The sequence below is a fragment of the Equus quagga genome, chromosome 5, assembly GCF_021613505.1.
Source record: "Equus quagga isolate Etosha38 chromosome 5, UCLA_HA_Equagga_1.0, whole genome shotgun sequence".
In the NCBI taxonomy this organism is placed as follows: Eukaryota; Metazoa; Chordata; class Mammalia; order Perissodactyla; family Equidae; genus Equus; species Equus quagga.
The window spans coordinates 39,877,622-39,891,253 of NC_060271.1; the positions used below are offsets into that span (position 1 = coordinate 39,877,622).

At 45.0% G+C, this 13,632-nt stretch overlaps 1 protein-coding gene across 4 annotated transcripts in view; it reads right to left on the reverse strand.

The window, feature by feature from the left end:
* Window positions 1-13,583, reverse strand: part of CLCN6 (chloride voltage-gated channel 6) — a 31,430-nt gene extending 17,847 nt beyond the window's left edge. For all 4 annotated transcript variants that reach the window (XR_006888560.1, XM_046660589.1, XM_046660590.1 and 1 more), the window contains exons 1-8: window positions 13,345-13,583; window positions 12,500-12,559; window positions 7,381-7,446; window positions 6,950-7,015; window positions 4,378-4,444; window positions 2,227-2,333; window positions 1,480-1,606; window positions 786-853 (exon numbers count right to left, since the gene is read on the reverse strand). Coding sequence is in view for 3 of the 4 variants with exons in the window: in XM_046660589.1 (XP_046516545.1) it covers window positions 786-853; window positions 1,480-1,606; window positions 2,227-2,333; window positions 4,378-4,444; window positions 6,950-7,015; window positions 7,381-7,446; window positions 12,500-12,559; window positions 13,345-13,431 (648 nt within the window). In the remaining variant the exon portion in view is untranslated. The remainder of the gene's footprint in view (window positions 1-785; window positions 854-1,479; window positions 1,607-2,226; window positions 2,334-4,377; window positions 4,445-6,949; window positions 7,016-7,380; window positions 7,447-12,499; window positions 12,560-13,344) is intronic.
* Window positions 13,584-13,632: the final 49 nt, after the last annotated feature.

Sequence of the window (13,632 nt, forward strand, 5' to 3'; positions counted from 1 at the left end):
AGGTGACTTCTGTGAGGCCTGGTGCTTGACGTGAAGATGACGCGGTAGTGAGAGAGAGATCAAAAATGGGCTCTGGACGAGAGAGTCTTCTCTCCTTTGCATCCACAGCTCCCTCACGGTAACTCCCTCCCCTCTGAACACGAGAGGGAACCACCTACAAGTGATGCCTCACAAGGAATGGAGAGTCGTCCAGCTTGCAGCCTGGGAGTCTGGGATAGCCCATAAGGACGGGAGCTGCGGAGCCCGGAGCTAGCTCCTTCACCTCTCGAAACCTCAGTTTCCTCGCCTGAGAATGAGGATGGTGAGGACTGCTAAACCCGTGGGGTGCCTTTAAAGAAAGAAGCCGGAACAGAGTCTGGCCCAGACAGCTCTTAATGAAAGGAGCTGTTATTCCTGTGCTGCTTCAAATGGAATCCGCGCACACCTGTGCGGGAAACCGCCTCAGCCAAGGCTTCCGGCCTCTCGGGACCTGGCAGCACTGAGCTGCTCCCCCAAGCCTCCGCACGTGTGGGTGTTCGGCAATGGCTGGGGGAGCCTCAGGTGACTTTCATTTGAACAGACTTTCTCTACAGCCCATTTCTGCTCCTGGGACTCTGCGGGGCCTCGGTGAAACCAGTAATCCGCTCTCCTGGGAGACAGACCACATAGTTTTCAAACCAAACTGACTTCAGATTCCAAAGCCACGTAAGGGTGCTCCCAAGGGAGTTTTTCCAAATTCAACCACGGCCATCCCTGCGAGCAGGCCCACTCTGAGGGCGGCACCCACCCCGCCCATCACCCCTTACCTGAGGGAGGCCAGCTCCCACCACGGCTCCACTGTGGATCATGGGGCCTTCCTTCCCCACAAAGAGCCCTGGGAACGGGTGGAAAAGGGGGAGACTGTCAGCACAGAACGGTCTGTGGTCAGGAGATCTGCACAGATCTTTCCCTTGACAACTATAAACCAGGGGTCGTCATACGACCTTATAAGAGAAAGAGTGAGTCCAATTCCCATCAAATTAAGAGAAAACACTCTTTAATCTCTCAATCAGGGGTCAGCAAACTAGAGCTCCCTGCCTGTCTTTGTTCCACCGGAGAGCTACCGGCTTTCACATTCTCACACAGATACGCTTTTAAATGCTTACCTAAGTTTAAGTACCTACATAATAGCCTCCATTTTGCCTCTTGGTGCACAAAGCCTAACATATTTACTATCTGGCCGTTTACACAAAAAGTTTGCGACTTTGCTAAAAGCCAACTCCACAACCCAACTAGATGGTCGTTCTATTGCAAAAGGAAACAGTGTGTTTGTCAGATATATCTGAATGGTAACTTACTAACAGTGTCTGCACTTAAAAAAGAACCCATCAACAGAAAGTGCAGAGATCTGTTTGAGGGTGAGCCCTTCAAATAGAATCTGCCTAACTTACATACATAATGCTTCCTGCCCCCTTGCCCCTTGACTATTTGAAGGCTAGAAGTCAGAAAGACCCTCCTTACCTCCAGCCACACTGAACAGCACCCCAAAGACTTTGCAGAGCAGGGTCCGGAGACGGACGATCCCGGGCACCTTCACCCCATTCAGGTAGCATTTGATCTCGGGGATCCCAGAGCCTGCTGCCACTGGCTGACGGGGGAGAGCGGGCGGGCCATAAACTCAAAATCCATCGGTTCTATGGCTTATCCTCAACAACCTCGCTCAAGGAGGCAAACCGACCTCCTTCATTAGCAGCAGCAGCTGGTGGGCCCATTAAAGCAGAGGCCGGGCCCCACGCTGGGTTTCTGACTCAGTAGGGGGGCTGGGTGGGGGGACCCGGCAGAGTTGCATCTCCGGTAAGTTTCCGGTGACTCAGCATCACCTGGAGGGCCTCTCAACAATCACTTCCGGAGGTCCTGATCTCATTGGTCTGAGCTGAGTATCAGTCATTTTTAAAGTTACTTTAAAGTATTAAAGTTTAAAGGATTTTAGAGTTACTTAAAGTCATTTGTAAAGTTCCCCAGGTGATTCTAATGTGCCGCCAAGGTTGAGAACCACCTTCCTAATCTGGATTTTCCCTCCTCAATCTCACCGGAGGCCGAAATCTGAACTTTCAGAAACACCTCTAAGAGAGCAAGAGGCCACTTTCTGCAGGAATCTATGTTCTAAGTCTAACTCAGTTTCCCGACATTCCAGAAATGGAGATGGAGAAAATGAGGGCAGGAACGCAAAACCTCGCAAACAAAAAGGCAACGCCCACACCACCTCACCTCGATGAGGACCAGAAGGCTCGCGAAGAAGACAAAGGTCAAGTTGAAACCCAAAAGTTCGAGGAGTGACAGGGCGAGGCAGCCTTTCTGGCTGCACTCCTCCACCGCTGCACACACAGGGTTAAGGGAACCCGCTCGCCAGCTGGGGAGGTCCTGCAGCCACGTGAGATGGTGCAGCTTCTCCTAAAACGTGACCTTACCGCGCATCTTCCTGTTCTCTATACATCATTCTTTTAAAAACTGCCTGAGGGGCCAGCCCAGGGGCACAGCGGTTAAGCGCACACGTTCTGCTTCGGTGGCCCGGGTTCCCCGCTTCGGCTCCTGGCTGCGGACATGGCACCACTTGACAAGCCATGCTGTGGTAGGCATCCCACATATAAAGTAGAGGAAGATGGGGATGGATGTGAGCTCAGGGCCAGCCTTCCTCAGCAAAAAGAGGAGGACTGGCGGCAGATGCTAGCTCAGGGCTAATCTTCCTCAAAAAAAAAAAAAAAAATTGCCTGAGATGTCTTCTACATTAGGAACCATTTTCAAATTATGAAATACTTCAAACATTACAGAAGGTAACCAACATCTGTCCCCCCATTTTTGTTAAAGTTTTGGCTTTAACAAAACTCAACATTATGCCATATCTGCTCCAGACATTTTTTAAAAATTGAAACACTAGATAACATTTTTTTAAAAACACCCTTTATATTGCCCCCTCTCTCTCCTGGGAGAAACCACTAATCTGAAATTACTGTGCATCCTTCCCTGAATATTTTCAAATGTATCCATATTGTTCTATGTTTCTAAAATTAAAATAATGGTATTGTACTTTATGTATATTCTGCAACTTCCTTTTTTCGCTCCCTCAGTATTAACTTTTTGAGAATTACCCATGTTGACACGCCCAGCTCTTTGGCTCATTCATTTTCACTTCTGTGAAAATTCTACCACGTGAACACACTGCAAGTTCTCCCCCTCCCATTTGGTGTGATTTCAGCTGTTCGCAAGCACGGGGCTGCAGCGAACATCTCCGAAGGTGCCCAAGGTGCACACCTAGGGGAGGAGAGCTCGAGTCAGAGGAGGGGCGCCTTCCTCTGGATGGAGCTGTGCTCCCTGGTTAGCGGTGAGAGCAGCTTCTCCACAGGATTATTGATTGGCCATTTTCCTCTTCTGAGACTTGCCTCCTCACTTCCTTTGCTCCCTTTCCTACTGGGGTGTTTGGGCTTTTTCCTTATCGAGCTGCAGCTCCTCCTGGATTCTGGATACTAATGATCTGTCTCTTAAATGCATAGTGAACCACCTCTCTAAGGCTGTGGACTGTTTTCCACTTTGTTTACAGTGTCTCATTGTTGCTGTTTGGGGTTTTTTGTTTGTTTGTATAAACAGAATACTTTGATGTGGTCGAGTTTATTAATTTTTTCCCTTTCACTTCATGCCTTCTGGAGTTTTAGGAAATTATTCCCTACTCTTGACATGATACAATCTCTTAAAGTTTGGTTTTGCCTATTTACATCTTCACTCCATCTGGAATTAATTTATCATACAAACTAGGAATCTAGTTTTATATTTTTCCAGATGGAAACCAATGTCCCAACATCTCTTATTAAATATTCATCTCTTCCTCCCCGATTTATAACACTAACTCTGTCATTCACCATACTTCCACATCTGCACGGGCCAGTTTCTGCTTCCCTCTTATTCTCCGTTGGTCTAACTCGGTATTCCTACACCGACAGGACAGTTTCAATGACTATATCTTCAATTATATAAGTCTTGACATCTAGTAGAGCAAGTCCTTCTGTTTGTTGTTCAAAACTGCCTTGACTACTTTTGGCCTTTTAGTCTTCCATACAAATTTAGGAAGAGAACTTTCAAGTTCCACAAAAAATTCTATTGGAATTTTGACTGGAACTACACAGAACTTATAGATTGGGGAGAATAGGCATCTTTATGATATTTGAGTCTTTACCAGCCATGAATGTGAGTCTCTATTTAATAAAGACTTCCTTTTGTGTCCTTCAGTGATAATTAAAAACCTTAAAGCCAAAAGGCTAATAAATAGGTCTTCAAAGATCACGTCTACCGTTAAACTCATTTCTAGGCCAGAAAGCAAAGTCAGTGACGGCTGACGTCCGGGAACACCAAGAACCGTGGAAAGGATACATGTCTGCACCACTCCAAACTTGAGCTGGGTGAAGAGGCGCACGAAGAAGTCCACGAAGAGACCCACCTGTGAAGAGCGAGTGAGCGTCACATGGCTCGTCCCCACCGTGTTACAGGCACATCCCTCCACAGCATCGACTGCCCCACTGCCGGTACTGGCTGGTCACTCGCACCCGTGTTACCAACAGGTAACGCGTGATGGTTAGTCACTCTGACTCTCCCTCCCGAAGGTCCCCCTCCAGCCTGGCCCCACCGCCCATCCAAAGAACGAAGGCATGCGGTACAGCTGAGTGAAGGAAAGTAAAACAAAGAGGGAAAAAGATGCAGAAAAAGGTGTGACACCAAGGAAGACCATCTGTGATCAGACAGGAACAATATGGAGCTGTGTGAGGAACCGCTCAGCGCTTTCCCAGGGCAGCTTCAAAGGAACTCAGACAATGTCTTCAGGGAGGCTCAGGCGGGTCAGCACACAGCTTAGGACAGCGCTTTGAAAGACAACATGCACTTAGGTGTGTAGGCTTCTGCATGCTTGTTATTAGCATTTTATACTTTATAAGTCACTATCTTGATTTATAACCATCTTACAGCCAATGATTACCCTGGTAAATAAGAGAAAACCACTCCTGTTCCATTATTCCACTCTCAGAAATCCTTGCTTGGGGCACAAAGGAGAACTGGAAAGACTTAAGATTTTGTGGATTCAGGATCAAAGGCTTCATGCCTTTAACTCTGGCCTCCCCTCAAGCCAATGCCCAGAGGCTTTTAGATGTTGAAGCAATTAAGTGGTGACAGATCAAAGGATAAGAGAGCCAGGAGAAAGAAGAGCTAGCTGTTGTGTTATAAAAGCAGGAAGGTGCCAGGTAAGGTTGCGAGTATTGATAAATGGCAGTTCACAGGAGTTTGATAGAAAGGTAGCAGAAAGACTAACAACTAATGCCTATGCTTATTACAGGGAAATTTACAACCAGAAACATATTCAGTCACGTGCCACGTAACAACAGTTCAGTCAAGGACGGACCACATATATGACAGTGGTCCCATGAGATTAGGACCATAGAGCCTAGTTGTGCAGTGGGCTATACCATCTAGGTTTGTGTTAGTACACTTTATGATCTTTGCACAACAACGAAATCGCCTAATGACGCATTTCTCAGAACACATGCCTATCACTAAGTGACACACGGCTGTATAGCAAACAGATACTCTGAAATTTCAATAAAATGATTAAATCAACCCAGGTTCCCCCCTACAATGGTATCCATCAGAATGTTAATCAAAGAGGATTTAATAATATTAGTCTTAACCAGTAGGATGTTCCTTGAACTCTGAATTGACCACAGTAAAAATCTGACAAGTGCCATGAAAATAAAAATTGTGGTCGGCCTTTGTGGCTAGATCACATTAAATACTTGTTTACATTTTATAGGTACGTCATGCAGAGTTAAGTGTGAGACTTGTGGTCAATTCTAGAGAAGAGCGCTAAACAGGCTGCTGCTTAGGAACATATACAACCCCTGGTATGGACTGAATGTTTGTGTCCCCCTAAAATTTGTATGTTGAAATTCTAACCCCCAAGGTGATGGTGTTAGGAGGCGGGGCCTTGGGGAGGTGATTCGGTCATGAGGGTAGAGCCCTCAAGAATAGGATTAGGGCTCTTATAAAAGAGGCCCCAGAGGCCCTCCTGCCCCCTTTCGCCATGTGAAGACACAGTGAAAAGGCAGTCATCTATGAACCAAGAAGCGGGCCCTTACCAGACACAAGTCTGTTGGCACCTTGATCTTGAACTTCCTGGCCTCCAGAACTGTGAGAAATAAATGTCTGTTGCTTAAGCCCCCCAGGCTATGGTATTTTTGTTACGGCAGCCCCAATGGACTGAGAGATCCCCCTCATCTAACAGCATATTGATGGAAAATCAGACATGACATGCATCATCTTGCCTCTCTGCTAACTTTTCCAGCTTCTCTTCTCCAGGTTTAACTGTGTAAGTCAGCAGTTATGGACCAGACCTTGTGCTCACGTTTCATCATCTTTTCTTGTCTGTGATTCATCTGTGAACGTGCTGACCCCTGTGCATTCAGGCATATTCTTCTACCCACGACTGCTGGCTTTACCTTCTAGACAGAATGAGCAATGCGCAGGGAAGAAGCCCCAGAGAGCACAATAAACCCACTGAGATCTACAGTGTCCTGTTTACTGGCACGCTGTGCTCACGGGCGATGTTCACAGCTCTGTTCCCATTCCTTTGCTTTCTCCCTACTGAGCGACCTCCAGATCCAGTACGTAGTCTCCCCACTACGTATCTGCCTGATGGGACCACACCGTATCATAAGACACAGGTCTTGACCAAGCCTTTGAGTGCCGTAAAGAGCACCACAGTTCACGGCTCACGTTCAATCTCATAAAGCAAAAGCAAGTGAAGTAGGAAAAACAGTGTCAGGATTCTTAAATTTTAAAAAGAAAAAAAGAAAAAGCAGTCTGTTATAATGACAAACAACTTATTTGCCAGGCTGGAGCTTGCCCTCTGACCCTCCCACCCCTTGGCCCGCCATCTCCCCATGCCCCACCTACTCACCAGCCCAGTGCAGACTCCAATGCCAAACACCACCATCCACTTCACTGCCTCATACCTGCGGCCTTTCTGTTCACAAAGGAAAAGAATGAGTCAGTTTGGTACAGTGTTATGTTGGCAGCAGGGTAGGAACATATCCTGACCAACCAGTTTTAGGCTGAACTCCCCTCGGACAGCAAGCCTGGTGAAGATGATGGCTGGGACAGTAGGTGCTGTACAACGCAAGAATGATGACCTCTAAGGGGCCAGGCCATGTGCCCTGACACTGGGTACTCTGCTGGCAGGGGGAAGGTCGAAGGGATAAATGTTGATATTTCATGAAAGGGGTTAAAAGGCCATGGGTTACAAGGATATGTACTAGAGTATTTAGAACAGAGAAAAATAAAAGCTGCCTTAAGACTTAGTCGGTCCCAAGAAATCAATAAGGGACTCACCTTATTATCCATGGTCTCCAAAACTTCCAGGTAAGGGTCATTGATACAGCGATCATAATCCAAACTCTGAAAGAGAGACAGGTGAGTAAAAAACATCACAACCAGATAGGGAGATTTACTAAAACCTAGAAAGAGAGAAAACTCCCGGCTGCTGCTCCTCGAAGTGTGGCCGGGCAGAGTAGTAGCAGCTGCAGCACCCGAGAGGGACCTGGTGGAGACGCAGGCTCTCCAACCCGCAGGCCTGAGCACCAGCATCTGCGCTGTTTTGTTCGTACATCAACCTTTCGGCAGCACCGCTTTAGGCTCACACTTCATGCTTTGGGACAAGTTTTAAATTACATGTTTTTAAACATCCTGTTTCTGCAAAACATTAAAAGACCTTCGGCTATCCCCGGTAGGACCCAACTTACTCCATTAGATGAATAAAAGCTTCAATTAACCAGAACCAAACTAACTTAGAAAGTCAATTCATTCCAAGTATCTTCTGTGGTTAGCTTCTATGAAAAAGAGGGTGGTCACGAGACAAGCTCCTATGGAGACTGCTCGAAAACAACTTCCAGTTTATGTTAGGGAGAGGCACAGATTCAGCCCAGCTCCTAAAACTACATCCACGCCAGTGCTCCTTATACTATGCTTCACAGAACACAGCTATGCTGCAAACAATCTGCAGGTGTGCCAGAGACATTTCGAGAAACAATTCAAAGGAAATAATTTTATTTCTGTGTCTGGTAAGAGAAGCAGCAGTCTGGCAACACAGGAAGGTGGTCTGCTGTGTGCTCTCTCCTGCCTACAGCCTGTTGCTACCTGCGTGTCAGCTCGTGGACAAGCGGGACACTGGCCCGGTGGCCAGACTCCCAGGCAAGAGTTAACAGTTAGCAAACACAAGTGCAAATGTGATAAGTGATTCCATCTATACCACTATCCAAAGTCCAAATGCTATTTTTACAAGGGTCCTGGAGTATCAACAGGTGACTGATTAAATCAATTATCCTACCTCCAAATATGGAAGACTATGTGGCATAAAAATAATTATGATAGATCTACACAGAAAAATGTGAAAAATGTGTGAAAATTATTAAGTCAAAAAAGTAAGATGCAAAAGAAATCAATAAATAAAGCCAGCTGCAGAATAAAATATATAATATGATCCCATTTTGATTAAACAAAATTGAGATTATTTGTATGTCTGCATACAATGCAAAACATCTGGGAAAACTGCTAAGAGTGGTTCTCTTTCAGGTGGTGTTTTAGGAGGTGTTCACATCTGGGTGTTGCTTGAAATTCTCATAGCAAACACGGTGTAGTTTTTATATTTGAAAAAATTATTTTTTTTCTGATTGCAAAACAAAAGGCCACAATCAGTAAAAAATATTTCTGCTGGGAAATTAGACTCATCCATGAACAATTAAGTACATACATACATTTATTTTACATACATAAAAATGTCAAGGGACCAGCCCGGTGGGGTAGTGGTTAAGTTTGTGTGCTCTGCTTCAGCAGCCTGGGGGTCATGGGTCTGGATCCCGGGCTGGACCTACACACCACTCATCAAGCCATGCTGTGGTGGCGTCCCACATACAAAATAGAGGAAGAATGGCATAGATGTTAGCTCAGGGCCAATCTTCCTCAAGCAAATAGAGGAAGATTGGCAACGGATGTTAGCTCTGAGCCAATCTTCCTCACACACACACAAAAATGTTGAAAAACATGAATATCCTTCATACCAAATATGTATAGAAATTACTGGTCAACTATTTGCTTGATGGTTTTGTTTATTAGTACTATGACTCAACAAATATTTAAAAGGTTTTTAGATGTCCAGAATAGGCAAATCTACAGAGACAGAAAGGAGATTAATGGTTGACTAGGGTCAGGAGCAAGGGGAAAGTGCAGTGACTGCTAATGAGCATGCGGTTTCTTTTTGGGTGATGAAAATGTTCTAAAATCGATTTGGAGATGGTTGTACAATGCTATAAATATACTAAAAACCATTGCATGGTACACTTTAAACGGATAAATTGTATAGAATGTAGATTATAACTCAATAAAGCTGTGAAAAGGGACATTTAGGGACAACTGCAGCACCAGAACGTCAATCAGATTTTCCTTTTTTAAATATTTTTTTAAATAATTAGTTGTAAATATGTACCAATGGACTCTATGATCTGTTATTGAAACCAGATATTGCTACTTCTCCTTTGCTATGACTAACTACCTTTTATTTCTGCTGTATATGTTGCTCTTTGGTTTGGGGGTCTAATAACTCTTTTTAAAAAAATAAAATTTGTATAGGTGTCCTGCAGGGCTGCTGCCCATGGTTATGAGCAAAAAGACACCTGGCCATGGGGGCAAGCAGGGGCTGAAATGCAGCCCAAATTCAACCAGGAAGGGCACCTTAGCATGCACACAAAAAGCACCTTCAATGGGCTGTGAGCTAGGGGCATTGCTATGGCCATAGGGGGAGGCCTTTCATTCTATCCTCTGCTCTCGGGGGGTGGGAGGGGGGCCGCCTCTTCCTAACTCAAAAGAGCAATACAGACTCTGTGACCTGGAAACGTCACTGTTTGGTAAGGGCCCTTTCCAGATAGGGAGTTATTATTATTCAAACCACCTATAATGAGAATGGATGTTGAAAGGGGATTCTAACATCTTGAAAGACTCCCAACTTATCAAAGAAAGAGTCAAGGATGTGCAATGAACTCTTAAAAAGGCAAGAAGAAGGAGCACACTTTAGAAAGATTTTCAGCAGAAGGGTTTTCTAGTTGATCCCTAATAAATAAAATCTGAGCAGATTTTTCTGAGAAAGTGCCTAGCTGAATTTGCTCTTACACAAAGCAAACACTTTCAAGAAGCTTATACACAAAGATGGTTAACTGAGAAGTATTAATGACTCACATGCAAGGATATTAACCCATAAGATTTACATCAATACGCATATCAACGGGAAGTAAATGCATTATAAATATAAGAATGACTTAGTGAAAGGAGTGAAGAAGGCTTGAGAACAGTAGGGTCAACGGAGCAGGGAAGCCACGGTGATCTTGCAGGAGTAGGACGGAGGATGGAGGCTACGAGAGCGTCAGCCGTGGTTACACAGTCAGGGTGACATCACCGGGTTCAATGAGGGAGTCACGGTGACAGCACAGTATGGAGCTTATCCGTACTAATCTCAAAAACCTCTCAACTATGTACAAGCAAACAAATATCCAAGAAATATGAGCAAATACATCAGTGGATAGTTTGAGATTCATTAAAAATACTCCCATCAGAGTAGCATATTAAACTAGCGTGGTGTTGTAATTGGCAAATTCTGAAATCACCATGTCAAGTAAATTGCAAGGAAAAAAAAGATGATGAAGGAGGAACCTTCAGATTAAAAGAGATTTAAACGACATATCAAATAAATGCAAAGTGAGGACCTTAGTTGGAACTTAATTCAAACAAACTATTAAAAAAAATACAGTCATGTGCTGTATAATGATGTTTCAGCTAAGACGGACTGCATATACGACCACAGTCCTATAAGATTAACACCACATAGCCTAGGCGTACCGTAGGCTATACCATCTAGGTTTGTGTAAGGACACTCTGTAGCTGCACAACAACAAAATCTCCTGACGAGGCACTTCTCAGAATGTATCCCCATCATTAAGCAATGCGTGACTGCACACATCACATTTATAAGACAATCAGAAAATGTGAACACTGGATATTTGATATCAAGGAATTATTGTTAATTTCTTAGTTGGTATTGTTATGCTAAAAAAAAGTCCCTATCCTCTGCAGATGCACATTGTTTATTTATGGGTGAAATGATGTGATGTATAGAATTTCCTTCAAAATAACATGAGAAGGGGGAAGTTGCCAGGAGCATAGATGAAACAAGGCTGGGCATGAGCTGAATGACTGCTGAAGCTGTGTGAGGAATACGGGGGGTTCCAATAGACTATTCTGTCCATTTGTGCACATGTTTGAAATTTTCTATAACAAAAGTTTTAAAAAAATTCCATGCTACACTACAAATTGTAATAGTTACACTAAATTCTACAGCAAAAGATGAAACATAAAAAAGAAAATTAGTCTGGGTATGTTATTGCTCTAGAATACTGAATTTTTAAAGTCTACATTAAAAACAAAAGCATTCAACATACATGATTAATTCCACTTCTTGGAATCAATCCTAAGGAAGAAATTAAGGATGAACACAAAAGCATGGTCATGACTGTGCAGTTCATCATATAGAATAGTCAGATGAAATAAACTGTGGCACAATAAAATACTATTCCCCTACTTTAAAAGATATTATAGAAAAGTATCTAGTGATACAAAAATGGTTGTACAAAAAAATACAAAAAAAAAGCAGGGGGAAAGCACGTTAAAACAGTGTATTTAATAAAATCTCACTTTTGTTACTAAAAAAAGCATGTATGCAAGCATGGAAAAGGATATTGAGAAAGGTTTATTAGTCATCTATTAATGAGTGGGGTTGTGAGTTTTTCTCTGGCTTCTTTTTGTAAACAGTTTAAGAATTCTCTATCACAACCACAGCTTGTTTTTGTCTTTTCAGAAGTCACAGAAATGTCATCATGAGCTGATTAAATGCTAAAAAGACACCCATGTTAAGTTTCACGCCAGCAGCGTTGGCCTTACTAAACACACACTCTCTCTAGGAGTCCCATACTTGAAAGTGGGAACTATAATCAAGAACATTTCAAAGAGGAAGCTGCTTGCACACAAAACAATCATCTGAAAACGAAGTTCTCTCAGAAGAGAAGCAAGGTCCGCCGGCCCACACCTGTTATGAGCACACTCTATCAGTGGCTTTGACTCTGGGTCTCTATGGTAAAAGCAAATAGTTCCATGGCAAACACGTACTTTATCCACCTTAAGGTGCCAGACATCTGTGAAACCACGGAGACACACCCAGACACTGTTTTGGGCTTCAGGTGAAAAAAGGGTTTGTTGAACAGACCCTTTCCCAAAGGGAAGTTACCTCTTACCCACTCACTCCCTCAGAGAGAAGGTCAAGAGCATCTCTGGGTGGAATCCTAATGCCTTGGTCTGAAGTGACAAGGTCACTTGTTTCTGCGGTCACCCAAGAAGCATCTAAGAATCTCACCTCATAGTCTTTCCTTGGAAGGATCTCATCATCCTCCTCCTGCGTTTCTCCAAGGATGGTCTAGAAAAACAGATCCACAGAAGGAAGATCCTTTTAACGGTTAAAAGTGGAAAGAGGCAGAAGTATTTACTGAAATCCGTTGCTAGTTTCTAAGACATCTGGAGCCATTATCATCAAATGGGAACGAGACCTCAAAAGAACACTTTTGGGAGGGGTGTGACGTGGGTGGGGATCTAGTCACCCAGCTGAGCTCTTCATTTCTATCGATACGTTCTGCAAATCACAACTCTTGTCTCCAGGACAAGTCAAAGATGCCCCTTGCCAGCTTATGGAGAAAAAAAAATCAGGTTCTATCTGACAATATGCGGAATCTTAAATCAGAAGAGATCTGTCAACTTGGGGACACAGCAACTTGAGTTTTCCCAGGGTGCTTTGCACAGGGAAGCTGGATTGTCGGTGACCCAGAAAGGGTGAGGGGCAGAGTGAGACAGGGCTGGAAAAACTGAGCCAGCTGCATGATAAGCACGAAGTCCAGTGAAGGGGCTCCTTCTGAAAACGCATGTTTCATTCAAAACTCCTTTCAGATGGAAATAAAAGAAAATATGGATGGGATTAACTGGAGCTGGCCTGAATTCTCCCTCACCTTCCAGTGAGGGGTTATGAGAAAAGATCCTAGACTTGGGCACGTGAAGCCGGGCAGATGTTTCGAGAGCCCAGGCTGCGGTCCCCAGGCCCCACCCGCTGCCACCTGCGGGCCCAGCTCAGCCCGGCCCCACCCCCGGCAACGCCTCTCGCCATCCCTCAGCAACCGCCCCCTCCTCAGCCCGGCTCCGCCCGCTGCTTACCAGCTCCTCGGGGGTGCGGGTCTCACGCTCACCGCAGCAGCAACACCACCGGCAGCAGCAGCACAGGGACCCCCTGCACCCCGCCATCTTCCTCCTTTACTGCCAGTCCGGACCCCTCTGCCAACCCCTCCCACCCAGGATCCGCGCGTCACGTGACTGGCCCCAGGAGAGTCACATGGTCCTCTCGAGCTTGAGGCCGGAGACCGGGAGTGGCTGCAGACGGGTGAGGCGACGGCCCGTGTCACATGACGGTGGAGGCACGGCTTCCAGCGAGACCACTGGGCGCGG